Source organism: Rhinolophus ferrumequinum, chromosome 8 (assembly GCF_004115265.2).
Source record: "Rhinolophus ferrumequinum isolate MPI-CBG mRhiFer1 chromosome 8, mRhiFer1_v1.p, whole genome shotgun sequence".
In the NCBI taxonomy this organism is placed as follows: domain Eukaryota; kingdom Metazoa; phylum Chordata; class Mammalia; order Chiroptera; family Rhinolophidae; genus Rhinolophus; species Rhinolophus ferrumequinum.
Genome location: NC_046291.1, coordinates 6,200,042 through 6,228,032, shown reverse-complemented (window position 1 = coordinate 6,228,032; position 27,991 = coordinate 6,200,042). Strand labels below are relative to the sequence as shown.

The 27,991-nt window shown below is 47.6% G+C and overlaps 1 protein-coding gene across 3 annotated transcripts; it reads left to right on the top strand.

Annotated features, from left to right (window-relative positions):
- Positions 1-6: 6 nt before the first annotated feature.
- On the top strand, positions 7-27,741 carry EIF4E2 (eukaryotic translation initiation factor 4E family member 2). 3 transcript variants are annotated; one of them, XM_033112080.1, is made up of 8 exons: positions 7-157; positions 5,433-5,547; positions 6,592-6,726; positions 11,035-11,139; positions 12,330-12,482; positions 12,576-12,712; positions 19,112-19,188; positions 25,177-27,741. In XM_033112080.1, the coding sequence occupies exons 1-7, from the start codon at positions 138-140 to the stop codon at positions 19,155-19,157; spliced, it is 711 nt and encodes a 236-aa protein (XP_032967971.1). In that variant the 5' UTR covers positions 7-137; the 3' UTR covers positions 19,158-19,188; positions 25,177-27,741. The 3 variants fall into 3 exon arrangements, with proteins under 3 accessions (XP_032967971.1, XP_032967972.1, XP_032967970.1); XM_033112081.1 differs by lacking the exon at positions 19,112-19,188; XM_033112079.1 differs by lacking the exons at positions 19,112-19,188; positions 25,177-27,741 and adding an exon at positions 14,356-14,620.
- The last annotated feature ends 250 nt before the right edge of the window (positions 27,742-27,991 follow it).

Below are 27,991 nucleotides of genomic sequence, written 5' to 3'. Positions count from 1 at the left end.
GCCCGGACGCCCGACCCCCAACCCGGCCAGCGCGCTTACGTTCCGATGCACACCGCGCCACCGGAAGTGGCCGGGCCCGAGGCGGAGGGACCGGCGGAGCGGAAGTCACTCCGTGAGGCAGTGGCGACGACGGGAGGATGAACAACAAGTTCGACGCGTAAGTGGCGCGTGGCCGCCTCCCGGGACGCTTTCCCCCAACCGTTCCCCGCGCCGGCGTCCTCCGCGGCCCGCGGCGACACCAGGTGGACGGCGCCGGCGTCCCTCCCGGGCTCGGGCTGCGGGCTGGATCCGGCCCGGGCGGCTGGTGGGGAGAAGGGGACTGGGGAGGCGGGGTGCAGGGGTCCCGGGGACGCCGGGGCCGTCGGGGCCGAGGGTGCAGCGCGGGGGCCGGGCCGGCGGCGGCTGGTCGTGCCGCCCAGGATGGTTTCGGTCTCCCAGCCCCGCGGGTGCGGGTTGCCAACTGGGTGGCAGGGCGGCGACGTCGGCGGTTTGGGTGTTTCCGCAGCCAATTCAGGCTGTTCCTGAATTTCTGAAGCCAGCTTTCCGCACACGCTCGTTCTGGCCCGGGCAGGTCACCCCTCCGCTCTGGGCCTCAGTTTTCTAATCTGCGAAGTGGGGACGGTAACAGAGCCCGTGGCGTAGAGTTGTGACGATGCAGTGAGGAAGTGTGGCCGTTGGGCTCCGCACCGCGCTGCCCACCTACGGAGTTCTCGTCGTCTTCCTGAGACTCCTTCCTACTTCCTTTCTCCTCCCCCGCCTTTTCCCTTCCAACACACTCGCCAAGGGCTGCTCAGTTTCTTGCCCAACGGATATACTTGTCATTGCCCGGCTTCTGTATACATTCTGTCTGATTCCTCGTTCCAGCGTCAGGTGGGAGAGGCAGAAAGAAAATGCAAAGTGATGTTGCATATTTCCCTCCAGCGATTGTGGCTTCAGGTACATGATGGCCTTAGCCCTCTTCTAGTAGTCGAGGAAATCTGTCTTTTCCCAAGACCTACACTCCCAGTCCCACACCCACCAATTACCACTTATTTGACAGCCGAAAAATTACCCAGGCTCTGAGCCTTTGTTACCCAAGCCACATCAGTGGTTAGTGCCCTGCTGCCACACAGCTGCCACGCACAGGGGTGTGATGGGGTCAAATCACATTCAGCCTTGCTTAAGGGTACTTGGTAAAGTGCTCGATAGTGAGGTATGAATGTAAAGTGGAATTACTGTTAGTTTAGTTTGTGACGAGCTGCTGCTGGCGGGGAGTTGGTTTGTCCCAGCGCCGAATGCTGGTGTGCACCTTCAGAGGTCCTGGGTGCCCACAGTGCAGGCAGCCCCTCAGGAATGCTTCCCGGTCGCTGAGAGGGCCCTTCTAGTAGTTTTTGGCAGAGTGCTTCTGCAGCCTGCTGGGTAGCGGAGCCCATCTCTGCACCAACCCCCTCCCCCATCAGAAACCCTGCAACACCTAGCTCCAGACCTGAGTCCGGCCTCAGTGTACTTTTCTGCCGGTCCTGTGTCCCCTTCCTTCACTGAATGGACCAAATCAAAGTTTTATCTTAAGACACTTTATGGGTCATGTGGCCCAGTCCTGCCCAAATCATTTGGAGGTCTGCAGTAAGCTAATTTAAGAATGGTAATAATGCTCCTGATAAAACCATAGTAAAAGAACAATTAAAAAAAGAATGATAATAATGCCTTACCCGGCATCTTGCTAGATACTTCTCACATATTATTTGTAGTCCTTAGCAACCCTGCGAAGGGGACCTCGGTACCTCCTTTTATAGAGAAGGAAAAGGAGGCTTCCTGAGGTTAAGTAATTTGCCCACAGCAGCAAGGGCCATATGGTGGGATTCAAACCCAGATTTGTTGTTTAACCTTGGCTCAAGTACCTCTTGACAAAAATTAACCTGAGTCCATTTTAATTAGTTGTAATTATTAACTATTCCTTATCCTGCGCCAGAATTTTTTAACATCTGTCTTTTAGTTATGCAGGAAAAAAACAAAACTTTCTTTCATTTGAAATGAGCAATTGAAGACAGCGCTCCTGCCCCTAGTTTTGGTTTTGTTGTTACTGCTTTTCATGCAAAAAGTCTGCAGTTTTTAGACCATTGTTACATATGGGCCACTCTTCACCACTTGGTCCCTAAGGCCGAGTTTCAGTTGCCAGAATCCTAAAAGTCCAGTGCCTGGAGCTGAGTGCTGTGGTCTCATCAGATTAAATCTGAGCTGTGGGCTCTGATGAGAGAACGCCAGCCTCCTTCACTGTGTGGCTGCTGCTTCTAGGAGTGAAGCTGCTAACCCAGGGCTGGAATTGCTACCCGCCCCCTACACCTGCCAAGTGCTTAGCTGCCATTGCTTGGGGTTCATATGCAAACCCCAAGATTCTTTCCCTGTACTGCAGTCCTAGCTCTGATAAGCTTGGCTTTCAGATCTAGATGCCAAACTTGATTTGCCCCTCTTGTGTCTTTGTTAGCTTTTGGCCCCTTCTTAACTCTTGTCTGAATCCCTTACTTGGCACTCATCCTGTTCTGCCTTATATTGCTCTGATTTTAGAAATCCATTCGCTAAACATGTTTGTTTTCTGCCACTGTCTGGTAGTAGACATATAAAGATGAATTAGACCAAGTTCTTACCCACAAGGAAGCCTTGTAGTCAGAGAGTATGAGGACATACCTGGGCATCCGCTTGGTGAGCTAATCAGGTGCCACTCTGTCTGCTGTACAGCCTCAGAGATGCTCACTCCTTGCCTGAGTCCAGGGAGCTCTGACTTCTCAGTCTGGATTGGCTCAAATCCAGCTTCAAGATGGGAGGAGTAGCCTCTGGAAGACAGGGTACAGATGACTTGCCTTAAGTGTAGGCTCAGAGGGCAAGGTGGTTGGTCAGCTGCACCCTCAAGAAATGACAGCTCAAGATGAAGGCCCATTAGGGTTTCCAGTTACTGTCTTAGAAGGGAGTCTGGACATGTGACTCAGGGATCAGTGTTGTTTCTCCTCGCACGTAATTATTTTTGTTGTTATTTTTCTGTTTTCTAATAGTGGTTAGCAGCAAAGCCACTAAAAAGAAAGGAAGTTATATGCTTTGCTTGGGGCTCTAGCAAAATGAGATGCTGGGTGATTGTGTCCCTCTTCAACCAAGACTTAAAGAGAAGGGAACCCAGAGAATGTAGTGGGGAGCTGGGAGCTAAGAAGAGAGGGAAATGGTTTGAGTCCCTGGGGTATGCCCTAAAGAAGAGAGGCAGAGCTGTCTTGGGGCCTGTGCGATAGAAAAACCCATGAGATGTTCTAGATCAGGAGATAAAACACCGGCCCTGACAGTACAGCTGTGACAGGTACAAGCATTTACATGGGGACGTCCAGAAGAAGGGAGCCCAGCTTGGCCTAGGGAGAGATTAGAAAGTATTGCCAAGATAAAATGGCCCTCAATCTGAGTCCTGAAGGACAAGTTAAGTGGGGAAAGACGGCTCTCCGAGAAGAGACCACGTAATGAGCCTACCAGAGGGGTGAGGTCAGGGCTACAGTGAAAGGAGTATGTGGGGAGCAGGCAGGCAGAGCGGGGGCCTGTGTACCCTGTGAGGCCAGAGTCGTGTACCTTAGCTCCTCGGGCAGGCGCTCTCTGTAGTGTCTGATACACACAGTAGGTGCTTCGTAAATGTGGGATTTGTGTGCTAGACAGGCTCCTTTTGGAAAGGAGACCAAACCAACCTAAGTTTCCTAAAGGGGAGGGGTATAGTAAGCACAGATAATGGTCTCCCACACGTCCAGGGTGGTTGAACCAAGCCAGTGAAATGGCAGCAACGAAACCACGCTCCCCTCCACTTTCTCTGCTCATCTGTTCATTCCCTCCCTGCTCCCCCCTCACTGGCTTTCTCTGCTTGTGTTCCTCGTCTTTATTCCCGCGTGGTTTTTCTTGTATGGCTTCTATATGACTCTGTGGCCCAGCTCTGACGCTGTGTGATCTTTCATCGTGTGGGTGACAAGGTGAGGGAGGAATGTGCTCATAATTTGAGCGAGGCCCTGCCTGAGGCAGAGGTTCTTGGCCAGGGTGGGGACGGGGGCTTTCATGGCACAGTGCATGACCACCTGAGTATATCCTACAGCCAGGGCTGTGGAATGGGCAGAGCAGGCGCCCCAACACATGGCCAGCTCGTACATTCTAATACTTACTGAGTGCTTTCTATGTGCGAGGCACTGGGGATTCCTGGGCACAAAAATGTAAAATGCTTTACAGCAGGTTTCTGTATCTGTATAGGGTAATATCTGAGTTATAATTTGAGCATTTCCAGTACCTTTCTTGAGAATTGTGCCTAATTCCACTTGACTAGATAGTCATTAGGGCGAGAAAGGTGATTTTCGAGAAGGTCCATGATAAGTTAATGGTCCAGCTCTAGACTAAGCAGCATTCTTATCATCTTTGTGAACTCACCTTCTGGATCCAGCGAACTTTAGGTGTACCTGAAAGCCTTAGAGTAGTTTCACTGCTCCTAAAAAGGTAGCACCTAAAGTATGTTTGAGCAAGGCCCGGAGTACCTGGAGGCAAGAAGATAGTCATTTCTTTTCATTTAACATTGATTCAGTAATTTGTGCTGCATGTTAGGACAGCATCTTCGTGTCCTAGGTGCTGGGGATACAAAGATTAATAAGACACTGTCTAAGGGATCCCTCCATCTCATAGGAAAAACAGATGTGGGAGGAGTGGCACCCCAGGCTGAGGGGGACGGAGTTTGCAGGTAGCACAGATGTGGGAATGTAGGTTGCTTTGGGAGGTGGGGGAGGGGAAGAGGATGCCCTCGGCAGGAGTCAGGCTCTGGAGTATCTTTCATTCATTGTGCTTTATCCTACGGGTGGGCGTCAAAGGGTAAGTGACTGCTGAGACTTTTAGCATGGAAGGGAAATGATCAGATTGGTATTTAGGAAGATCATGCTGGTGGCTGTCTGGAGGATGGAAAAGGGGTGGAGAAGATGTGTGCTGGGGAGGCCATTTAGGAGTTTACTGTAATAACAGATGACAGCGAGGCCTGAGCTAAAGCAGTAGCAGTGGCGAAGGATGGAAGGGATGGTTAGAAGTGGCAAGAAAGACAGGTCGTTTTTAAACTTCATTTGAAATGCCAGAGCAGTTATTTACTCCAGAAACTCTCCTTATTATTGATTATTTTTGGCAGAGAAAACAATTTCTTAAATTGTTTACCTCTGGTTTCTTTGCACAGCCTGTTAGGAAACTGGTAGATGGTGCTTTCTGGAATTCACACACTAGCTGACGGGTATTTCATTTTCGTTTAATCCTCCTAATTCACTTTCTGCGTTTCCTTGCCTTTCTCTCATCTCATTGCCAGTATTTTGAGTGACTTCGGGTTGGTTCTATGGTAGTTCTCGTGACCTGGTGCCTTTGTTAGGTAAGCAAGAGTCTGCTCAATCACGGATTGACATTGTTTTGCTTTTGTTATTTAGATTGAAAGATGATGACAGTGGGGACCATGAGCAGAATGAAGAAAACAGCGCACAGAAAGATGGTGAGAAGGAAAAAACGGAACGAGACAAGAGTCAGAGCGGCGGCAAGAGGAAGGTGGGTTTGTGTTGCGCGGACGTGGGTGCCTTTGGGCTCGAGACATGGTTATCGCATGGAGTCGGTATCTGGAAGATACCGATGAACTTGATTGCATACTGTTTTGTAATGTCTGATTTTGTTCTTAAGAAAAGATTGTTCAATCACTAGAGTTCGTTTTGGGAACTCAGAACTTTTCCCTTGTCACAGGCCCTTGAGATGCTTTCTTGCTTTCCAGCATTCTCCTAGCCTGAGGTAGGGGAGGTTAACCCTGGGGTTGAATAAGGCTGTTCGTGCTTCATCAGATGCTGCTGAGTATTTCAAATCCTGCACATGCCTTGAAATTTTAGACTCTTCAGTCAGTAATAGTCTAAGCTGAAAGTGACTTGGAAAAGAGAAAATGTAGACAATGAGAGATAGCTGGATCAATTTCTTTCTTGAAAAATCAAGGCAATTACGAGTTGCTTCATTCCATACTATTGACTGCCTTCTAAATGCAAGCATCTTAGGTGCTGAGGGGACACAAAGGTGAATGAAACTGGATCAAGAAGCTTACATTTAACAGTGATAATAATAGTAGCCGACTTACTGTGAGCCAGGCGCTGTGCTAAGCAAGCACTTGACATCTATTAATTTATTTAATCTTCTCAGTAACTCCATGAGACGGTTGTTATTATTATCCCCGTTTTGCAGACAAGCATCTGAGGCACAAACAGATTAAATAGCTTGGCCCCAGGTCACTAGCAGGTAAGTGATAGAATATCATAGAGGAGGTGGTGCTGGGCCTGGAAATACTTGAGATAGGATAGAAACTAAGTACCTATGTTATGAAGTAGAAAGTTACAAAAGCCATAAGAACACTGATAAAATGTTACAAGAATTTAGAATCAATTAACCACTAAAGAAATATACTGTGTCAGCAGAATCTGAGGTCCCTTTGCACGTAATTGAGAATGTATCCTTTTTAAGCTGTGGTGGTAGGAAGGGGTGACACTGGAAAATATTTTCTCAGTCTTAGAGCATGTGAAAAATGCCCGGGACTAACACACCTTTTTTAATTCCCAGGCTGTTGTCCCTGGCCCGGCAGAGCACCCCCTGCAGTACAATTACACTTTCTGGTACTCCAGGAGAACCCCCGGCCGTCCCACCAGTTCGCAGAGCTACGAACAGAATATCAAACAGATCGGCACCTTTGCCTCCGTGAGTACTTAGGGGTTTAATGTCATGGGCCTTGGTAGTAAATTCATGCCTGTGCTTATATTGTGTTTATTTATCCTCCTGGAAACCTGTTTAGGATTCTGGTTTCCTCAGTCAACTGATGTGAGTCTCTGAGGTCAGATTTGTTCCTTCTTAGGTTTCTCACTAGACATCTGTAGGTGGCAAGTATGGGAATTATGGAATTGATCAGAAGGAAACAGTGCAAAATACAGGTTTGTTTAAGTAGATATTTATTGAATGCTTACTATGTGCAAAGCGTCAAGGGTGATTTTTTTATAATACGTGGGCAAAATTTTATAATACGTGGTGTCTGTTCTCATGAAGTTTGATGGTCAAGTTCAGAAGTCTCTTTTGTATTTAAGGACCTCCCATCAGGGTTTTGGACAGGTTAGTGATTATGTATAAAGTGGCATCTTTTTCCTGTCTTCAGAAAGGAAATGAAATCTCTAATCATTGTTTTTGTGGGTACTGTCAGAACAGAGAGCCCAGGCTTCGTCTTAGCGCTCTCACAGACAGCTGGGATTGTGTTCCCTGAGAAGCTGTCTGCAACTAAAACCAGTCTTGTTCAACAAAGATTATTATGCACTTCCTGCGTGCTGTACATTCCATCTCTGGGCAGAATCAAATGCAGGATTTGTTATTTTCTTGTCATTATTGAGGTACCTGTCCTGTTTAAAGTGCAGACACTAGAAAAGGAAACTAATCGACAGTAAACATGACAACAAATCAGTACAGAGGAAGCACCCAGTAATAAGCACTTTGCATAACTTCCCCCAATCGTTACGATGGCCCTGTGAGGTCAGTGATGTATGTTATCCACATTTTACACATGAGAAAAGTGAGACTTAAGTATCTGATCTAAAGTCTCAAGTCAGTTGCCATTTACTTAACTAAATAGAGGACCCAGTGTTGAGACTCAGGTTGGACAGACTGTAAAAGCCACATTCAAAGCCCATATTCTCTCACTCTCATGCATTCAGTGCACCAGAATACATGACGGGGCTCAATGAGTAGATAAACTGTATCTATTTATTCGTTTATTAATGAGATATACTACACATATAACTGTTCATCAGGTCATCTGATTCCTGTGCTGAGTTGATACGCTCCCTTACCTCTGATAAATTTAGGCTTTTTTGAAATATTAAAAATAGCTTGTGCGCTGGTGCATATTTGGTTCCAGAAATGTTTGTTGAATGAATTCAAGGCACTAGTAGGGTTCTAAAATGAGTTAAGACCTTGCCTTTAGGGAAATAAGGCGTGGCCAGGGATTTCTAATAACGGAGGGAGACAGAAGTGCCCTTGGGAAGGTGTGGCCAGAGAGCTCTGGGAGTTCTAAGGTGGGAAGGGATGAATTTCAACTTGGGGAAAGCCTCTTTCGGAGGAGATGGGTTTAAGATTGAAGTTTTAAAATTTTTTTTAAAGGTCAAGGATACAATTTTTTTTTTTTAATTTTTATTGAAGAATATTGGGGAACAGTGTGTTTCTCCAGGGCCCATCAGCTCCAAGTCGTTGTCCTTCAATCTAGTTGTGGAGGGTCCAGCTCAGCTCCAAGTCCAGTGGCCTTTTTCAATCCTCAGTTGCAGGGGGCGCAGCCCACCATCCAATGTGGGGGTTGAACTGGCAACCTTGTTGAGAGCTCATGCTCTAACTAGTTGAGCCATCCGGCCGTCCCTCCTGCAGCTCAGCGGCAGCTTGTTGTCTTCAATCTAGTTGTAGAGGGTGCAGCTCACTGGCCCATGTGGGAATCGAACCGGCAACCCTGTTGTTCAGAGCTCCTGCTCTAACCAACTGAGCCATCCAGCCGCCCTGAAGTTTAAAATTTTGATCAGGTGATCAGAAGAGAAAGGAATTCTTGGCAGAGAATTAAATTTCTGAAAATATCCATATACAGTTGATCCTTGAGCAGCGCTGGGGTTGGGGACGCGGACCTCCCGCCCGGTCAGCAATCCTGTGTAACTGCAGTCGGCCCTCCTCATATGCTGGTTCCTAACCATGATGTTGACACTGAACAGCACGGCGGCTTTGAACTGCCTGGGTCATTTGAAAAAATAGCACGTATGAGTGGACCCTCGCAGTTCTAACCCGTGTTGTTCGAGGGTCAACTGTGTTCCAAACATTCCTGAACCTGTCACAAAAAATGTCATGACCTGCTCTGGGGGAATGGTAGACACTCCAGGAAAATGGCAGCCATCGTGTTGTGAACAGCCGGATGAGTCCTTGGAGGATCAGAGAAGGCACTGAACTGGGGAGCAGGTGTTTATTCGGGGTTCTGTTCAGTTATCTGGTGGTGATTACGAATGTTTCTAGCATTTTTCTTTCCGTTTTAAGGAAAGCATATATATATTTACCCAACTTGTGAAAAGAGGTTTTTGTTTTCATTCTTTTGGTACGTATGTTGAGTTGCATCGTTTCTCACAGCATCGTCTTGGGTTAATGCTCACTGGATGTGTGACAGTGTTTACAGTCTGCTGTTGTGTAATCCAGGGCATTAAGAAATGCCTCACAATATGAAATTCCTCACAGAACATAATTCTATTGTGAAATAGAATTGTTAAACCCAAAGCGGCATTTCCCATTAGTCCTTAGTCCTGGCGTTTAATTACATGGAAAAGTTCCTGCATCAGGGAGACTGAGAAGGCAGCATCTTGAAATGAAAGAGCACTAGGCTTGGGAGCCACCAGGTTCGTTGCTCCCGGGCTGAACTCTGGGCTGGGGCAAGTCGGGAAGCCATTTCCTCAACTGTAAAATGGGTGAGGTAGCTGAGGGAATTTCTGAACCTCATATGCTGAGTCTGAACACTTCTTTTATCTTTTGGTTTCAAAAACCAAAATTACCTTAAGAGAAGGACAAAAAAAATCAAAATTTAATAATGTTTCTTGAGCTGCTTGCTTTATCTCTCATGATTTAGATACAAGATTGTGGCTGTAAGATTGTACAGTCTGGGTGTAAGATTGGAGGAGACTAAACCATTAAGAAAACAGTGCTTGATTGGGGAGTTGGGGCTGGTTGTGTACTCTTCTCCTCACCACCGCCCTCCCATTCCTAATACACCGTGAGCCAGAGCTTCTGGTGGGTGCACTTTCTTTCTTCCCACTGTGTTAGGGTGGAAAAAGATTATTGCTCATTGTGTACATATGGCCACTTACTATCCCAGATCACTGTGTGCAGTTAAGCATAGCAGTTGCTGAGATGAGACCCTGTATTGAAGTCCTAGGAATGACATTCTTTCCCGACTTCTGTGAGACATTGCGCCTGTCCTGGTCTGTAGAGGAACTGCGAGGACAGCCGTTTCACGCAGTAGAAGGTCTGGTTCTCCTCAGTTGCTCTTCACATCTGGACATAAGACCTGCAGCTCTGTTCACTCAGTACCTGCTTTCAGTGTGTTGGCAACTGCCAACTATTTCTCTTCAGACTGTTCCGCGTTTTGTCTTTTCTCCTAAAGTGGCCTTTCACTGGCCAGCACTTGGTAGGTGTCCTCTGACTCACAGAGGAACAGGGACGTAACCTCCCACCGAGGCACTGCTGTGAGAAACAGGAATAGCACCGTGAGCATCAGTAAGCGTACACTTGTCGAGAAGTATGTCTGCGTTTCGAACAGGACTGTGAAGGGGGAACAAGGAGAAGCACAAGTGTTCTAGCCAAGAAGAGGGGCTGAAACCCTCAGGATGAGAGACTACGCCTTGCTTGGTTTTGGACCGTCCTGGCCTTGCAAAGGCGCTATGGGGGACAGTCGTGCACATACTTGGCTCGGTCACGTATACTCAGTAACAAAGTGTATTCTAATACGCTTAGTTCTAATACACAGAACTAAGTGTATTCCATTGTAGCTCTATTTGCCAGTAAACAGTCTTTGGTCAAGAGGTGATTTTATTCTAAAAAGTACATTCAGGTGGAGGTTATGTGGGACTCCCTGTACCTCTGGACTAAAGGGTTTCCGCTGTGTCAAACAAGGTCTTCACAGCATGCGGTGGTTATCCTGCGGCTTCTGCGGGAGCATGCGTATTGGCTGAGGTGACCTCACCAACTAAGGCTCCTGGCTGAGGCTGGCATTTCTCACCTAAAGAGTTTGTTCTTGTATCAGCAATACTACGTTTTTCGTTTACACACTATACCATGTCCTTTGGTCTAACATGCCTTCCCTCCCACACGGTCCTCCAGATGAAAATGTGTCCTCCCAAAATACAGCCTGTAACAGTGTGTCTTTCACGTTGGTGCCTCTCTCTTAAATGAATCTTGCATTCATTCAGAGAAAAGACACACCGTTGGTACTCGGCCTTCTCTCCACAGGTGGAGCAGTTCTGGAGGTTTTACAGCCACATGGTACGTCCCGGGGACCTGACAGGCCACAGTGACTTCCATCTCTTCAAAGAAGGAATTAAACCCATGTGGGAGGTGAGCAGTAGGGGCTTCGGACTGCTTTTCTGAGCAAGTTGTGTTTTGGAGGGTTTTTAGCCCTGCCAAGTTTAAAAGCATTTTAAAGTCTTCTCTCAAAACCGCATCAGTATTTAGTACATCCTTAGAATGGGGATGTCTGGGAAAAGACACAATGCTAGTACCTGTCTGGGTGGTTTTGCAAGATTGTTTTATCACTAAAATGGTATTGCAACAACGTTAAAGGGCTTTTTAAAAAAAAATTACCCTTATTCCCATAGAACTGGTTGTGTGTATGTGATATGTGACCGTGGTATACTTATGATTAAAATGGGTAATAAATAAGCTTACAGACGAGCAGCCCCCCCAATATTAAATAAGCTTACAGACGAGCAGCCCCCCAATATTAAATAAGCTTACAGACGAGCAGCCCCCCAATATTAAATAAGCTTACAGACGAGCAGCCCCCCAATATGTTTGAATCATGTGCAGCCCTCCACTGCTCACGTGACCTTGCACCTAGTCTGCTTTTCAGTCCCATCTCCCATCACCTCTGGTCTTCCTTTCAGCGCAGCGAGCCTTCTTTTGCATCTCTGTCTTACACTCAGAGTTTCCGCAGCCCTGTGCTTCCCAGAGCCCTTCGCCTGCTCAGCCTGGCTAACTCCTAGGTTCTGCAGGACCCAGCTTAAATGTGTCCTCTGCTCGAGTATTTCTGTCTCGTTCTTCTTTCACTTACTGTGCATATCCCTGTTACAGCAGTGCTCGTCAGACTGGATGCTGTAATTTTTTTTTGTTTTTTTTTTATCTCCTCAACTAGACTGAGTCTGGGTAGAGACTTCTACCCTGACTAAATACAGACAGGGCTTCATGTCTGTATTTGGGACCTGGTGATGCTTGGCAAACTCTTAGCAAATGAAGTCAGGAATGATCTGTGTTTGAAATCTGACATCATTTCGATTCCTAACATAGTTCCGGAAAAAGAGGATTTTTTTTAAGGGGTAGTTTAGCCGTTTTTTTGGTAATGGCTTGTATAAGGATTCCCTTGGTTTTTTTCTTTTCCTATTTCTTTTCTCCCTGGTTCTACCATCATTTTTCCTATGAAGTTGAAGACCTCTTGGTGTTCAGGGGTCCTTGGCTTTTTACTGACTTCATGCCAAAGAAAACAGCTGTGAAGCCATGTTTTAACTTTTGTGCTTTCTGACTTTTCCCAGGATGATGCAAATAAAAATGGTGGCAAGTGGATTATTCGGCTGCGGAAGGGCTTGGCATCCCGTTGCTGGGAGAATCTCATCCTGGCCATGTTGGGGGAACAGTTCATGGTTGGGGAGGAGATCTGTGGGGCTGTGGTCTCTGTCCGGTTTCAGGTAAGCCTCCCCGTGGGCAGGTCTGGTTTCGTGTTGCCTTTGCTCTCTCATGCCTCCGGTGTGCTTTGATGAATCCTTCTGCTCCTCCTGTAGGAGGACATTATTTCCATATGGAATAAGACTGCCAGCGACCAAGCAACCACAGCCCGAATCCGGGATACGCTTCGGCGAGTGCTTAACCTACCTCCCAACACCATTATGGAATACAAAACCCACACCGACAGCATCAAGTACGTGCTGGGGGGGCTTGGGGGGCCGTCTCCTTCAGCTTAGCAGAAGCAGGGCCTTAGTTGGGTCCAGAGGAATGTGGTCGTACAGGAGACTGACTTACGGAGAAGGGACAGACCAGTCTTCCCCTCTAGGGCTTCTAGCCCCTGGAAGCCGCTCTTGGCTGGCGAGGCTCCCCGTGCGCCTGCTCCGAGAGCCCTCTGCAGAACCCCAGCCGCAGCGCCTGGGCTTGCTCTACTTACACAGGCTGTCTTGTCTTTCGTGGGCTAACCCTATCTTAAAACGAAAGACAGAGCACTCTTTTTCTTGCTGTTTTTTAAAGATAATTTCACTGCACATGCAAATCCTCCCTGTCTGCCCCCCACCCCACTGTTGCATGTCTTGTTAACCTGTTAGCTTCAGTCTGTTTCTTTGTCCTGAGAAATTGAGTTCTTATCAGGAATAGCGACTCCATTGCCTTGTATGTGGAGACAAAATCCTAGAGGAAGCAGAATAGTATGCTCGTGAGAGCAGAACCTAAGAGAATCGTGAATGCCAGCGGGCAAGTAAGCTTTGCGCTCTACCTAGACTCAGGGACATGGCGCTGGAGATCCCCACGTGAGAGTCACCGGTGGGGCTTGCTCCTTCCGCGAATGTCACGAGTGCATTCAGTGGGGAGTGGCCGTTAGATTTTCTCTAACTGGAGGGAGAGCTAGCCAGCTAGGGGTCGGGACTCGCAGGGTTAGTTCTCTCCTTCGACTCCAGCATCAGTACGTGCCTTCGGCAAGTCTCTGCCACTCTGCTTCAGTTTCCCCATCCGTAAAATGGGGGACAACCACACTTCACCTAACAGCTTGTTGGGAGGCTGGTTGAGTCTTTGTACTTGGAGGTCCTCAGACGGAGACTGCCCGTCCAGGGCCAAGTAATGTTATTGCTGTCATCATCCTCGTGAGTGGTGTCATCACCGTGGTACTCTTGTTAAAGGCTGATCGCGAGCCCAGCGACGGTGCGCAGCAGCCACAGACAGTGTTGTGGGCGGGCTTGGCTTCAACCAGCCAAGGGCCAGTTTCTAACTGCGAACGCTGCACAGGAGTTGGTCCATCATCGCATGGCCGGATTTGTCTTATCGGAGCCACCAAGAGTTACTAGCCAGCCATGGCCCTGGTGGCTTGACTTAGCAGTCCTGTGTTAGCATTGTTTTCCTCTAGGCAGATGTGTCCTATTCTTTGTTCTGGTGGTAGAAGTAGTTTCTGCCCTCCAGCCAGACTCAGTGCAGGTTGGAGAGATCCACGTGTACTTTTTCTAGGACTCTTATGTTCAAGGTTCCCAAGGTTCCCCCTCCTTCCCCTAACCCATCTCCCCAAAAGCTTTTCACCTAGATAGGAAAGGGAAGGAGGTATTTTTCCACTCTCCCCCTCCACTGTTCTCCCTCTCTAATAGCCTGAGGCAGTTCTTCCTAACTTTTACAGAAATGTGTACAAGTCTAGGAGAACCTGTGGGCTTTTGTCTTAGTCTGCTGCGCACTGCTTTATCCAGAGGTCTGCCTAGTACTCCAGCCCTGCAGCTACAGGGACCAGAAAACCCTCCATGACCCCCAAATACTACTTTCCCTTGCGTCTCCCTCTCTTTCCTCTCCCAATGTGCCAACCTTTTGCACTTCCACTAGAATGCCAGGCAGGCTGGGCCCCCAAAGGCTCCTTTTTCAAAACCTCTGGAAGTCGCGGTTGAATGTGCCATGACCCTCTCCCTCTCTGGATGGCACCATCACTGAAGCTGGCATCATCGGAGTGTCTTGTTCTGTTGCCGTGCTACCTGGAAGATCCTTCTGTCCTGGACAAGAGGAATTGGAAGAGCATATATGTTTTAAGAACAGGCTGACACGCAGCAGCTACAACAACAGCTGAGATCACTTAATAAATGGTGCTAAACTAGCTTGTCTCATGCTCTTGCTCTTTATGGCGCATCAAAGAAGTGGCCTTTCAGCCTGACTGTCACCATGTTAAGGAATGGCGCAGACTTCTCCACGGAGGGCCATCGGGGGAATGCAGCCTCATTTTCATAAAAGCCCATTGTACAGTGTCACGTGGTATTTTGTTCCACTTCTGCTGAGGTCTGACATGATGAGGTGACATCTAGCTCTCAAAATGAGACCCCATTTTCTGGTACTTGAATTTTAGTTTCCATCTAGTCACGCTCCCAACAAGGACAGTGATTTCTGATGCAGAATTCGGCTGGGAAGTCAGTCGCTCAGGTTGGAAAGGGGGACCCTTGGCCTTGGCTTCGCTGACTTTGTTTGCCTTTACTTCAAAGAAGTCTCTTGCTTGGAGGGAAAGCCCTGCTTCCATCTGTATGTGGCTGTATGTGTGTAGCTTCCTTGCTTTGTGTTCCCGGGGCTTCCTCACCGCCATTGCTGCCCGAGCCACAAGCTCTTTGCCAGCCTTCTCCCTTCTGCTTTCCCCTTAGGTCATCTTTGTCTTTGAGCTCGCTCTGCTTGCAAGGCCTCCAGGTGCCAGCCGTCCCCTTTCTCCCAGGGTTACCGTGCAGCAGGGTCTGGGGTGCGAAGCAGCTTCGGCCTGTGTGAGTTCGCTCCCCAGGCCACGTGACCATAGCACGTCCCAGCCCCTCCTGTGCTTTGTGGCTTGGCTTGTGTGAGCTGCATCTGGGCCTGCAGGCCCCTAACCTGCATGCAGAATTGCAGCAAGCCTCGTGTTACTGCAGGTTTTCTTGGGAGCTACCACCAAACCAGAAACGAATGTTTTTCCAGGCACTAGAGAGGTTGCCTGGTAGCGTCTGTGAAGGTGGCTGCGGGCAGAATGGGGAGTTTTCTGAAATGGCTGACCCATTTGGGTAGCAGCACTCTGTGCTTGTGCCATCCTGACTGACCAGCGGTCTCCATGGGGCCTGGGATCCCACAGCACACACACGGGCCGGCATCCTGGGCTCCACATTCTGAAGGTGTTTATGTCACTGCCTTGTTTCGCGTGTATCCAAAATTGGTCGGAGTCCCTAGAAAATGGGAGATGTGTTGGTATGTGGAGATGCCTATTCTGTTTGCAGCATTTGTCAAAGAGGCACCTTCTGTGGCCTTTCCCTCCTGCCTTCCACTATTATGTCACATGTATTGACCTTAACTTCAGCAAATATAACTGGGCCAGGGGTGAGCTTGATGTCCCCCTCCGGAGTAAGAGTTGATCAGAAAGCACCAAACTGCCCCCGAGACCCCTCTGAGCCCGGCCACATGTGATCAGAGTCAGAGCTGGTCTGCTTTGTCCGCTTCCTGTGGCTGTCACCCAGGTGTGACTTTGTTTGAGCCAAGGAACAGCTGCTGCAGGGACTTGAGAATTCAAGGGAAATGAAGGAAGAAAGTATTCTGGAGAGCAGGGCCGCTGGAAATGGGGAGCAGTGTTTTTAGGAGAGGCTTAAGTTTCTCAGTCAAGTGGACCTCCACCTTCCTGTGTTTCAGCTCCATTTCCAACGTCGTTTTTCAACTGTTTGGTTTTTCTAGCCCCCTCACCCCCACCCCCATCACACTGCCTGTGGCCTTTTTCTGCTGCGCTCCTGGGTGAGCTGAGGCAAACGCGGACACACACAGTGCCTGGGGAGCTGTGCTTTGCTCCACAGGGGATGCCTGCCTGCTGCCCCCGCCCTTGTACTGCCAACAGTTCGCCTCTTAAGGCTGAATGGGTCCCATTGAGAAATGGGAACCTCGTTAAATTGAGTGTTAGCTCAGGTGCATGACTCCTTTCAGTGAGGTCATTCGCAGGTGAGGTTCTACAGGTTTGGCCCTTGTAGGCATCAAGGGACTCACTGTCCTCCATTTTGAGACGAAATCTCGTAACAGCCAGACTTGCAACCCAGAATCATGGGACCACCAAGGTGTAACTGGGCGCAGAGCCATATAAAGCAGCAGTGTCTTGTGTGAGGGAATTCCTCCTGGGAATAGTCCCATTGACTCCCTTTGTGCATCTGGCCTGGAGTGGAAGAGGGGAACACAGGCCCAGCTTCACTCTGGGACCCAGTGTTGAGGAGCCTGACCAGACCCCTTTGCAGAGAAAGTTGAGGATAGGTGACTTTTTATTTCCTTATTCTAGAGGAAAAACGGGTCAGATCGTGGGGATTTCCTTGACCATGTCTAGATTTCACTGTACTTAAGCATTGAGGTTTGCAGGCAAGGACCAAACCATCCCTTTTCCTGTTACAGCTAAATCATGGCCCCGTGGACCAGCTTACACCGGCATAATTGCTGGCCTGGCTTCGCATTTATGAAACATACTCCCCTGCTGATGTTCAAAGTAAAGAAAGCCCGGCTGGGCAGGAGGCTGGGCTTGTCCATGAGTGTCCAGGGCCAGCTGAGAGGGAGGCTGGGAGCCAGACTTTGGATGGGGGTGGGGACACGTAGAGTTACACAGAAATGAGATCTCTGCTCTGTTTGCTCGCTGGTCAGTGAGCTGAGACAAGAGTGGTCTTTAAAGGACCCTGTTAATTCTGTCATTTGAATTTGTGCACAAGTCCCTGTGTAGGCTGTATCAATCTCAGGGTAATTTTAAAAACTTCATTCATGTGACACTTTTAACATTTAACTTGTTCTTTTTTTACCTTTAAAAGAAGCAAGTTTTAATATTACCTAATATGCCTGGGATGCCAGATGGAAAATAGCTAGAATATTCGCACCCAGCTTTAGGTTGATTTGCTCTTAGCCGAGCGTGGCCTTCAAGAATAAGAGTGAGTAGACCAATGACTGACCAACTATTTTATTTCCACTGAATCCCTGTGAGGAAATTTCTTTACCCAGATTCTTCCTGTTGGGGTTTACCATGTGAGGAAGATATTTCTGAAGAAAATGGGAGGGCAGTTTAATAACTGGAATGGATTAGAGGGGTACTCTGAAATCCATATTTCTGCAGTTTCTTGACACAGAACTGCTGTTTGGACTAGTGTAAGCCTTTCTGGAAACAAAAGGATAAATGAGATGAAAGTTCGACACACCACGCAATTTCTTGTTGACATTGAAGTTGCTTAAAAGAGAATTTAAATCTCACTGTTAAAACGAGAGAGGGGTTTCCTGGGTCACTGCCCAAGCACAGATTTTGCTTTGCCTGTATCTTAATTTGGAGTGAAGAGTGAAATGGCCTTCTGACGTCAGTCATGGACTCACAAAGAGTTCATCACATTACCATCTCCAGGATGGGCTGTGGAGCAGAGTCTTGCTGTGGAAACTGAGTTTGTGACGTGACAGGCTGCTCACTTGCTCGGCGGTCTTACATTTTTCTTCGATTCAGTTAGCATGTATTGGTAGCTTTGGTAATACTCTGAAGAAACCATCAGAAGAAGAAGAAAAGCTACCTGTAGAAAGCCTGGTAATAAAATATATTTCGGTGGCCATGATATTAAACCTAGTGCGTGACATGATATGCACCCTGGGTATTCTTACCCCTTTAAACCAAGGATGGAATAATTGACAAAAAGGAATTTGAGATTTAGAAGCACAAATTCCCCATCGTATGTGTACTTCCCGGGAACTTACCAGCTACTTTGTCCCTAATGGGGCTGACAAGTGGCCAGGGTGATAAGGTAGGACATCACTTCCTCTGAGAAAACTTGAGGTGGCTTAGGGCTTCTAGGTGCCTTAGGGCGTGGGTTCCTCCTATCTCAACCAGCAGTCCCCCCGACCTGCACCCCCCGGGCCTGTTCTTTGTTGAGTACCAGCCTGACACTGTACCCCTCAGTCACATTCTTATCCCTTCCTAACCCCAATTTTTAAATTGAGTTCATCAGCATGGACATTGTAAATGAGCTTCGTTCCCTGGGAAGTTTGAACTGCCGTGACCTACACAGCTTCAATTTTAAGACAATTACATGGTTGCTTTCAGAAACGGAACCTGATAGAAATTTGGAGTCTGAGGTTAGAAGGGTGAGAACGCTGGACACGTGAAAGCAGAGAACGCGGTCTAGTTGCCCTGTCACGTCTTTAGCCATCCTGGCTGCTGTTGGGTACCTGCTTTTACCCTCAGGGCGAGGCCTGCTGAAGACAGTTTGTACCGCCTGTGTTCACTCCCACTGCTGCCCTTCGGTCCAGTGAACTGGTGTCTGCAGTGATGGCTGAGCTGAGCTCTGACCTCATGGGCCTCCCTGGTAGACTTGGAGTGGAGAGGGGGACTTGCAAACCCCTGAGAGCATAGTGAGGGCCAGACTTCGCCAGTGGAGAAGCCAGCAGGAGTGCCAAGGGTCCCTGAAAGGTGCTGGTCATCACTGCTAAGCTGAGAGGAAGGTCTAGGTGGGAAGCAGCGCCACTGTTCAGGTGTGGGCGGGCCACACTCAACCTTGAGGGCATCTGACATGGGATTTGGGGTTATGTGTCTGCTCTCTCTGTTAAAACGCTTTGATCTGAATGTGCGATTGTGTTTTTGTCTCTGGTTTGTCAGGGCCTGGGAGGAGTTTCATGGCCTGGTGAACAGCAGCGGCCGCTGATCGGACGCTCCCCCTCTGTCTCTCACTCAGGGTAGGGCCTTGTCTATCTTCTCTGTAACCTTGTGACATACCTCTCAGCCGCACGGCCCCGCTTTCCCGGGGCTGCCCTCTCCCTGTTTGCCCCCAACCTTACCTCTGCCAGCACTGAGTCTGCGCTAGCCTCTCTAACCGATTGTCACGGTCTCAGAGTAAAACACTGAGCCCGGAGCCGCTGGCGTGTCGTCCTCCCTGGGTCACGTCCCCTGCTGAACCTCGCCATTCCTGTTTTCTCATTTGGAAAACGAGGTTCCACAGACTAGCGTGTCTCAGATCTCTTCTGATGCCAGCACCGCATGATCATAGATGTGCCACAAAACCTTTTTCCTTTGCCCAGACATGGCCGTTTTTCAGCTGTCGGGCAGTGCCCTGTGACTCACAGGACAGCTCTACAGGCCTCCACTGGCTTAGGTGAGAGGTATGTCTCGTTTGCTGGTGATGGTTGTGAGTTGTCAGGAAATGGTGATAGAATTCAGGGTTCCAGTGGTGAATGAGAACTGGGGGGTAGGTGTCGGGACTCCGGGGGAGACAGAGCTCCAGGTTGTACTATAACTAGACGATTGCATATTTACTGGCGGGGAGAGGCCCCAGGGTACCCAGGCCTGGGTCAACTGAAGCGTTCCCTTGAAGGACATTTGTGGTTCAGTTAAGAGAGTACCAAGTCCACATCTGCTTTGTGAGCAGAGGACATCGGGGTCATTTATTCTGGCTGAGTGGAATGGATACAAGGACGGTATCTGCATGTGCCCCACTGGAGAGCATATTCCTGGACCATAACGACCCCCGCACCCAGCCACCATTCCTAAGAAATAGAGAATTTCTAAGATTGGAACAGAACATATCAACTGTGGTAGCTGCCTCAGAACGCCCCCTTCCCAGGAAGGAAATGAGGCTTTTTCAAGACAAGGAGACCTGCCTCCCTCAGAGGGGCTGGAAGAGAGAGGACGCCACTGAAGGACGGAAGCAGGTGGCCAGGGGTCTGAGTGCGTGAGCAGATGAACAGTCCCAGAATTCCTGCACCGAATGACCGGCTCAGGCCTCTTTTGTTTTTCTTTTTTTTTTTTTAATTATTATTTTACTTATTTAAATTTTGTTTTTAAAGAATTTTTCTAAGAGTTTATTTGAGCCAAACTGGTGACACATGACGGATGAACAAGATCTCAAAAATGCTCCCTCTTGCCTCTTTACATTTTTTTGTTCTCATGCCTCTTTTTTTTAATAGTTCAGATCCTTTATTATAAATTCTGTTTTTAGATGATAATACTAGATTTGAAAAATGGTAATGTAAAAGGTTTCCCTGTAAAAGGTAGTAGAGATGGAATTCTGAGGTGGCTGCTAACATGCAGGAGGAGGATGAAAAACATGCGTGAGCTGGGCAGTGGGTACAGGGACTTGCAGGTTGGAAAATAGCAGATGTTAGAAGTAAATTAAGTTAAATGTCTAGAGACCTGGGGCTGTAATTGAATTGTTTGAATAATGTGACCATATTTAATTATTTCTAAGATTGTTTTTGCTTTTAATATCCCTAAAATGTGGGTGTTTATAGTGAACGTGATAAGAAAGATTTTAGTCACAGTTTAATTGGCAATGTTTACTTCTTAAAGTACATAAAATGATGATACCTATGAAAATCAATAGCATCTTAGCTTCTGTGAAAAAAAGGCTGTAAAATGAAATTGGAATAGTCAGAATGGAAGAAAACTTAAAATTATTCCCTCTCCCCTTAGCTAACACAAAATCCCCCAAGAAAATTACCTTTGAATTGCTTTGAAAAGTCATATATTTGCATAATTGCCATTTTGGAATCTCTTTGTTCTTTTTCTTGTCTCTCTACCATGTCTTTTTTACTGTTTCCTTGAAAATAAGCTCTAGCAGGACAATCAGCTCTAATGCGTCTTTTGGAGCAAAAATTAATATAAGACCCGGTATTTTATTATAGTAAAATAAGACTGGGTCTTATATTAATTTTTGCTCCAAAAGACGCATTAGAGCTGATTGTCTGGCCAGGTCTTATTTTCGGGGAAACATGGTAGAAGCAGATGAAAAGCACTTCATAGGTTAGTTGTTCTGCTGCTTTGAAGCACAGACTTGGAAGTCTAAAAGGCTTATGAGAGACTAACCAAAAAAATCAACCCACTTCATTTTATTAACAGATTTGAAAAAGATTTCATGTTTCATCTCTATTGATTGAACCTTGAGAGAATCTTCCCACAAGACACACACACCGAGCTGGTGTTTGTCTGAGCTACTGTTTCAGAGGCCCCTAACACTTTAGCCTTCTCATCCTCTCTCCCTTTTTTCCCCCACTTCCTATGAAAATCATGACCTATGAAGAAATCAAAACTGCTGTTTAAATCATTCTTGAACCACACGTACTTTCCCTTTGGTATCTTCCACCATTACATTTCGTTTGACTTCCATCACACATAAGTATTGCCCCTTTAACTGTGGCTCCACTAGAAGTCCCATTTAGCTGCTGGGAGAAGATTCTGGTTATTTCTGTGTCTGGGCCACCACGCTCGGAGCAGTGATCTGTATTGTTGGGGAATGAAGTTCGTGTGGTCCCTCAGTGGGAGATTAGAGATTGAAATTTGCCCCACGGAACCTAGGAGGTTTATAGTTTCATCCAATATGCAGAAAGGAGCCAGGAGGAAGCCAGAGCTGGCCTGGAGTGGACAGCTGATAGCCAGAGGGTTCCCCTGGAGACCACGTGTGCTTAAGTCTGGGGGCCGATTTGCAAGTGTGCTCTTGGAGGTCCCTTCAGAGCAGACTTGGGTAGGGCGCCTCCCGGTGGCTCCCCCAGCTTTCCTGAGAGGACCCAGAATCACTTTGGTGCCCCCTCTGGACACCAGAACAATGGCAGGTTGCTGCAAGAGCAGGAGGCATTCTGCTGAGGATCTGACCACCCTGCTCGCTCTGTTGTCCAGCGCAGGAGCTAACCGCGACCTCAGTTCATTCTGTCCGGAATTTATACTTGGCCATTTCTCTCCAAGTACAAAAAGGCAGTCGTCTTGAGGCGCAGCAGATGAGAAAGCTGTTTGAGAGTATCTGGACAACAGTTTTCCCCAAGTTGCCTGGGAATGTGAAGGTGGAAGCCAGTTTGGGTGGGGCTCTGCTATTTCTGAGGACCGTCATCAGGACAAAGGGTCACCAGGAGAGAAGGAGTTCCTCCAGTGTGTGGGTCTTTCAGCCCCGGCGTCTTGTGCCCTGGAGTGTAAAACTCTTCTGGAGTAAATTAAGATACAGTAGAAACCTTGATGTCTGAAAAGCCCCTTTAAATCAATACACTGGGCTCAGTCTCAGTTGCTTATTTTGCATAATTCACAGATGAGGATATAACATTTTCTTATTTCCTTCTAAAAGATCTTTCATGTCATTGAAAAATCAAAACCAAAAACAAAATCCTTCCCCATAGCCCATGCACCATCCCAACATTGCTAGGTGGCCAGAGAGGCTACTTTTCGGGAGCTCACTACATTTTCTAAATTTCAGTTTTGCTTTCAAAAGAACAGAGGCCCATCTTTTTAGAAACCAACAAAAGTCGCCTGTGGCGTCTGCCATTTCCTGTCTACATTCTCCTTTCCCTGTCTCCTAATCTCTCTGCTCTGCTGCCTGGGTGAGGAACATAACCGAGGATTAGTTCCCAGCTGGTCTGAGGTGCACACATGCCTCAGACTAAATTTGGCACCGAGCTGTTCTCAATGCACTTTTTTTAGAAAGGCTGGACCAAAGCCACCAACTGCCACCAGCTTGTCATTGTCAGGAGCCTGTCACCCACCCTTGTTGTTTTCTTTCTTTTTTTCTTTTATCTCAAACCCTGGAAAAACTCAGCTGATTCTCCTGGCTCCTTTACTCCTCTCTTTTTGCATTTTACAAATAGACCTTAGAATGATTGTGACTTCTTAGATTTTCTGACTATGAATTGATCTATGGCGATGGAAATAACTAGAATCAATGCTAAGTATCGAAATGGCAGAGTGTTACAGAGCTCTTCAGTTTACCTGCCACAGAAAGAAGAATTTGTCGTTGGCCTAACGCCGGCACAGTACAGGAATTCTTCCAAAAGATGATGACCTGCTTACGGTGATGACTTATCCCGAAAATTCTCTTCTTTCTGTCACTAAGCAGCTGAAATGGCTGGGTCCAGATCCTTGCCTGCCCTGTCTGACTCCGAGATGGATAATTCTCCCATAGTCAGGAAATTCTCTGACTCCACCTTCCCACACCTTGCCTGTCTGCTGACTAGTCTTTGTTTTTCCCTGCTGATTGACTTTGGTGTTCTAGTTAATCAGTAGGGAGGAAGTGGAACGCAGCAAACATCCCTTCCTTGCCACTTCTTTGTCATTGCAGGTGTCCTGTGTCATGTAGACTTGGATTCTAGCTCCTCGACCCTAAGGGGTCTCAGAAGCAGTGACCACACGTCAGTTTTTCCTGCTTTCGTCTGTCTTGTGATCAGTTATGTTCCTTACCCTTTGCTAGCTACTTGTGGTACCTCAGTGGGCTCTGCCATTTGAAAGCCCCTTTAAAAAAGATGCTTGCCCCATGAGATTCTGTTTGTGATGAGTCTTCGACTTCTTAGATGGAAATCATTGACATGTTCAGTAGCCATTGATACGTGAGCTCCACGGCCATGCACGTCAGTTACAAAAATATGGGCTTTTGCGATAATGTCAGTTTCTTCCTGGCCCGAGTTCACCTCCACCAGCTCGTTTCCCCTCTCAGTGTACTTGTCTGCAGTCATTCTCTGTAATGAGGGCTCTTAGCTACTGTCAGCCGCCACACTTGTGGAGCAGAACCTGTCAGCCAGTAGCAGGAGGGCACACTGCTTGGCTGGGCTGGGTATATTCCTTCTGGACCCACGGCCGTGTGCTCAGCTGTGGGACCTTTACAGTAGGTCAGTAAGCCAAAGTTCCTACAATGCCCCCATCAAAATTAAAGGGACATGACGACTCCTAAATCAGCTTAATGACAATTTCTGTTTCAAAATTTCAGACAAATTGAAGTCTTAAGCACTGGGCCAGAGCAGTAGATGAGGTGACCCTTAAAGCCCCTTCCAGCCCTTAGATCTTGAAATTCAAAGGGTGATATGAACCTTTAAGATGTCGCTGGATTTCTAGTGGGAACAGAAATAGTTACTAGCAAGTGGCCAAACCTGTCTGCAATATAAGGCAACTAGGAGGTCACATCTCATCGTCTGTTACACACGCACACACGCTTGGACGCACACACGTTTCTCTTTCAAGAATTATAGTTAAGTTTCTAAAGTAAAGGGTACCTAGATTTGACCACTGGGATATTCCTTTGTAAGCAGCTTAAGTTGTGAACTGAGGGTTGTTTGGTTGGCTGGTGGGTTGATTTTTTTGAATACATAATACAATCGTATGGTTCCTTTCTTTTTTTTAAAAAATGTGCGTGTTTGTATGTGTTGTAAGGAAGAGAGCAAAAGACGTGTCCCTCCCACTGTTACTCCCTCTGCCAATTTCCACTGTGGCCCCTTCCCCTGCCCCAGGTAACCGCTGTTGGTGGTTTCTTGTGGAGTCTTACAGAGATTTTTTATGTATACAAGCGAATATGGACTATGGCCTTCATCACCCCACCCCCTCACACAAAAGGAAGCGTGCCGTGTGCACGCCGTCCTGCACCTTACTCATCAATTTCTCTTGGCGATCTTTCCGTATCACAGGGAGCTTCCTTGTTTGTGTTAAGCTATACACAGTGTCCCTTTGTATGAATGGGCCATAACATTAATATTTAACCAGTTCCCTCCTGATGTGCATTTGAGTGATTTCTAATCTTTTGCTTTTGCAAATAGTTGAGTCGAAGTGTTTGAGGGGACTTGGGAGGCGGGTTGCTGTGCTGGCCTTAGATTAGCGAGGCAGGCCGACCCTGGGGTGTGTCGTGAGGGCCCCAGGCCCCTGTGTGTGTATGCTGCCCATAGACGATCTGTATATTGAATGCTCTGTTTTCTCCGTTTTTCTTTCAGGGACAATTCAAGCTTTCGAAATACAAAAATCACATTGTGAAAGTCCACCAGCTGGCAATAATCCTTTGCTGTATGTGTGTGTTTGTCCAAAATGGATGGGAGGTCTCCAGCTGGGCCTTCCATCTGCTCACTGAAGGGACATCCCTGAGCTGTGTGCTCCCTTTTGCACTCTTTCCTGGAGGACGGATTCTACTAGACACCCTCCAGCATCGCGGACTTTGTAAAGTGGAGAAACAGCAAACGTGACTTTGTAATAGACACACTTTTTTTAATGGGTTTCTGTGGGGGGAGTTCAGCCTTTTGTTTTGCTGTGCGCTGTCCGGATGCCTCTTGGGCCTTCTGTCGCGCTCTTTGCTGTACGAAGGGCGTCGTCACCACGTGTACAAGCCAGAGCTGTCAACTGAGAATTATCAGTGTTATGAATGTCTGCGCATCCAGGAAGAGCTTTTTGTTCGAGAGTCTCGGAATAGCTGTAAATGCTCTCTTCTAGCTCTGCCATTAAATTATTGGGACATTTTGTTTATTTCACTCCCCTCTTCCCCAAAGCCCACCACTTTCTGAAAAGGTGTTACTGATTTTGCGTGGTCTCCTGCCTTATGCCCTCCAGCCTTCCCTCTTCCTGTGGGACTCTCTTTCTTAGGCACTGCTGCACTTAGAATTGCAATCCAGTGGGCCACATGCGTTTCACTGAGGTGGCTTAGAAGGTATGACTGTAATTAAGCTGGAGCAGAATCCAGTTGGTTAGGAGCGAGGTTCCAAGTGTAGGCTTTGGAGCGGAGGGCGAGCAGGGCCTGTGCGTCCCGCCTGTTTCTGTGGATTCTTGCATGCCCCTCATTGAAGAAGAAGCAGAAGCTGGTTGTTGGCAGGTATTAACATGTAATGTGGTAAATTCTGTGATCCTGAAACTGGGACACCTGAAGACAAGGTGACCGTGATGGGCAGCTTTCTTTGCGTGGTGTGCCTGTCTGCAGGGCTTGGACACACCTGCTTTCAGCCCTCAGCTCCTGGTACACATGTTAGCACATGTGTATACATGTTAACACAGGACGCCCACAGAAACCTCTTGCAGGCTACTGCAGGCATGCTTTAGAAATGACCAGGCGTGCCTCCACGGAGCTGGGGACCTGACTCAGGAGACCTGATGTCAGAGGAATCCAAGAGCACCTCGGATGGAAGGAAGTGCTAAGCACCAGTCCTTAGCAACGTCCAGGGAGCACCGTCATACTTGGCTCTTGTGAGCAGAGATCGAAGTACCTTAAATTAAGGTCTCTCCTAAAACCTGTCCTTGCAGGCTGGCCAGGAGGCCTTAGCCACCTGGTCTCAGAGAAACTGTACGAGAGTAGCAGGCATTTCCTTACTGTATTTATATTACTCTCCTCCTACTTCCAACTCCTCAACACCCTGTAATCACCACTGGCTCGGGATGCTGCTGCTTAAAAGAACGGGGGTATAGAGGCCAAAAGGGGGGTGCTTCCATTAGAGGTGAAGTGAGAGCGGAAAAGATCTCGCAGTGATTTAAACTCCAGGAATATGAAGAACAAATTCTAGACAACTGGGAAGGACTCGGGCAAACACAGGCGCAGCATCGGCCAACGTGGGGGCAAAGGCTGCCTCCCGAGGCCTGTTTAGACCCCAGGGAGGCCTGCACTTTTGCCACACTCAGATTGGCCATGAAAATTCCAAAGAGAGCAGATGTGTGGATTTGCCCTCCTTTGGGCAGCTCCCTATTGTGTGTGCTATGGGTGCACGTGTGCATAGTGTGTTCACAAGTGAGGGTTTTGTCATGCCCAGTGCTTAGGTGTATTGTCCATATTCATGTTTTTGCTTTTTTTTTCCTTTTCGGTCTCATTTGTTCAGATTTTTTAATCCGTTGTGTTTTCTACAGCTGCTCATCCTTCCCCTTCCTTCCTCTTTGTCATTGCAGTATTTGAAGGTTGTCGTCGTCGTTGTTTTTTCCCATCAAAACTATGCTGACCCTATGCCGGTTAGAAGCGGAGTTATTTCTGTTAGGCAGCATCTTGTCCCCAGAGCGCCCCAGAGATTCTGCCCGACAGCTTTCAAGGGGAGGCTGAAGAGTCAGTTTATCCACACCATCCATTTTCCAAACTAGCTGGAGAGGTCTTTTCCTTTCTTACTCCATAGACCTGTGCTTCGCTGAGATGTGACCCAGTTATGGTCGTGGTGTCACCTGTTCTGGAGAAAATGGGAAAAGGCGCACTAGGGCCAACCTAACAAACATGTACGTTGCTGCCGGGAGACGGGGCGTCACTTCCCACTTTGCACAGGCCGGCTGTTCCCATGACCCTCTGCTCAGTGTTCCATTTGAAAGGGGCCCCTCTCTCCAGTGCTCTTCTCCTCGTATCCTTCTGTTCGTGTGTGCGTGTGTTTTCCCTGTGACATTGGCACTGGCAAGAACTTTCCACCCAGAGAGACTTGCGGTCCACGGTGCTCTTAAGAATGAATTTCCCAGTATTTGCCAGAGGAGGAGCGGAGGCTGTGGCAGGAGTGACGCAGTATTGCACTTTGAGAGCAATTGTCTGCTGCCGTAAATAAATGGAAAATATCAGCAAGAACAGTGTGGACTCTTTCATACAAGGAGGTGGGGATCCTGGGAGTTTGTTGCTATTAATTCTGCCTTTCGGTGTATGGGTCTTCATTTTAAATGTGTTCCAGAACGGAAAACGTGGGATAGTCAGACAATGCCAGAATCATGGGCATAAAAGCATTATAACAATATTCTCTAATCGGAATTAATCATTGTTAAAACTCAATTTACATTTTAATATCAAGATACAGTTGTTAATTTTAATGCTTC

Bases quoted from the DNA above. Each gene is read 5' to 3' on its own strand.
- EIF4E2 (XM_033112079.1), top strand. From the start codon at position 138: ATGAACAACAAGTTCGACGC. The intron at 5,548-6,591 runs GTGGGTTTGTGT...TTTAATTCCCAG, and splicing joins AGAGCGGCGGCAAGAGGAAG to GCTGTTGTCCCTGGCCCGGC. The intron at 12,713-14,355 runs GTACGTGCTGGG...CACTTCCACTAG, and splicing joins ACCCACACCGACAGCATCAA to AATGCCAGGCAGGCTGGGCC.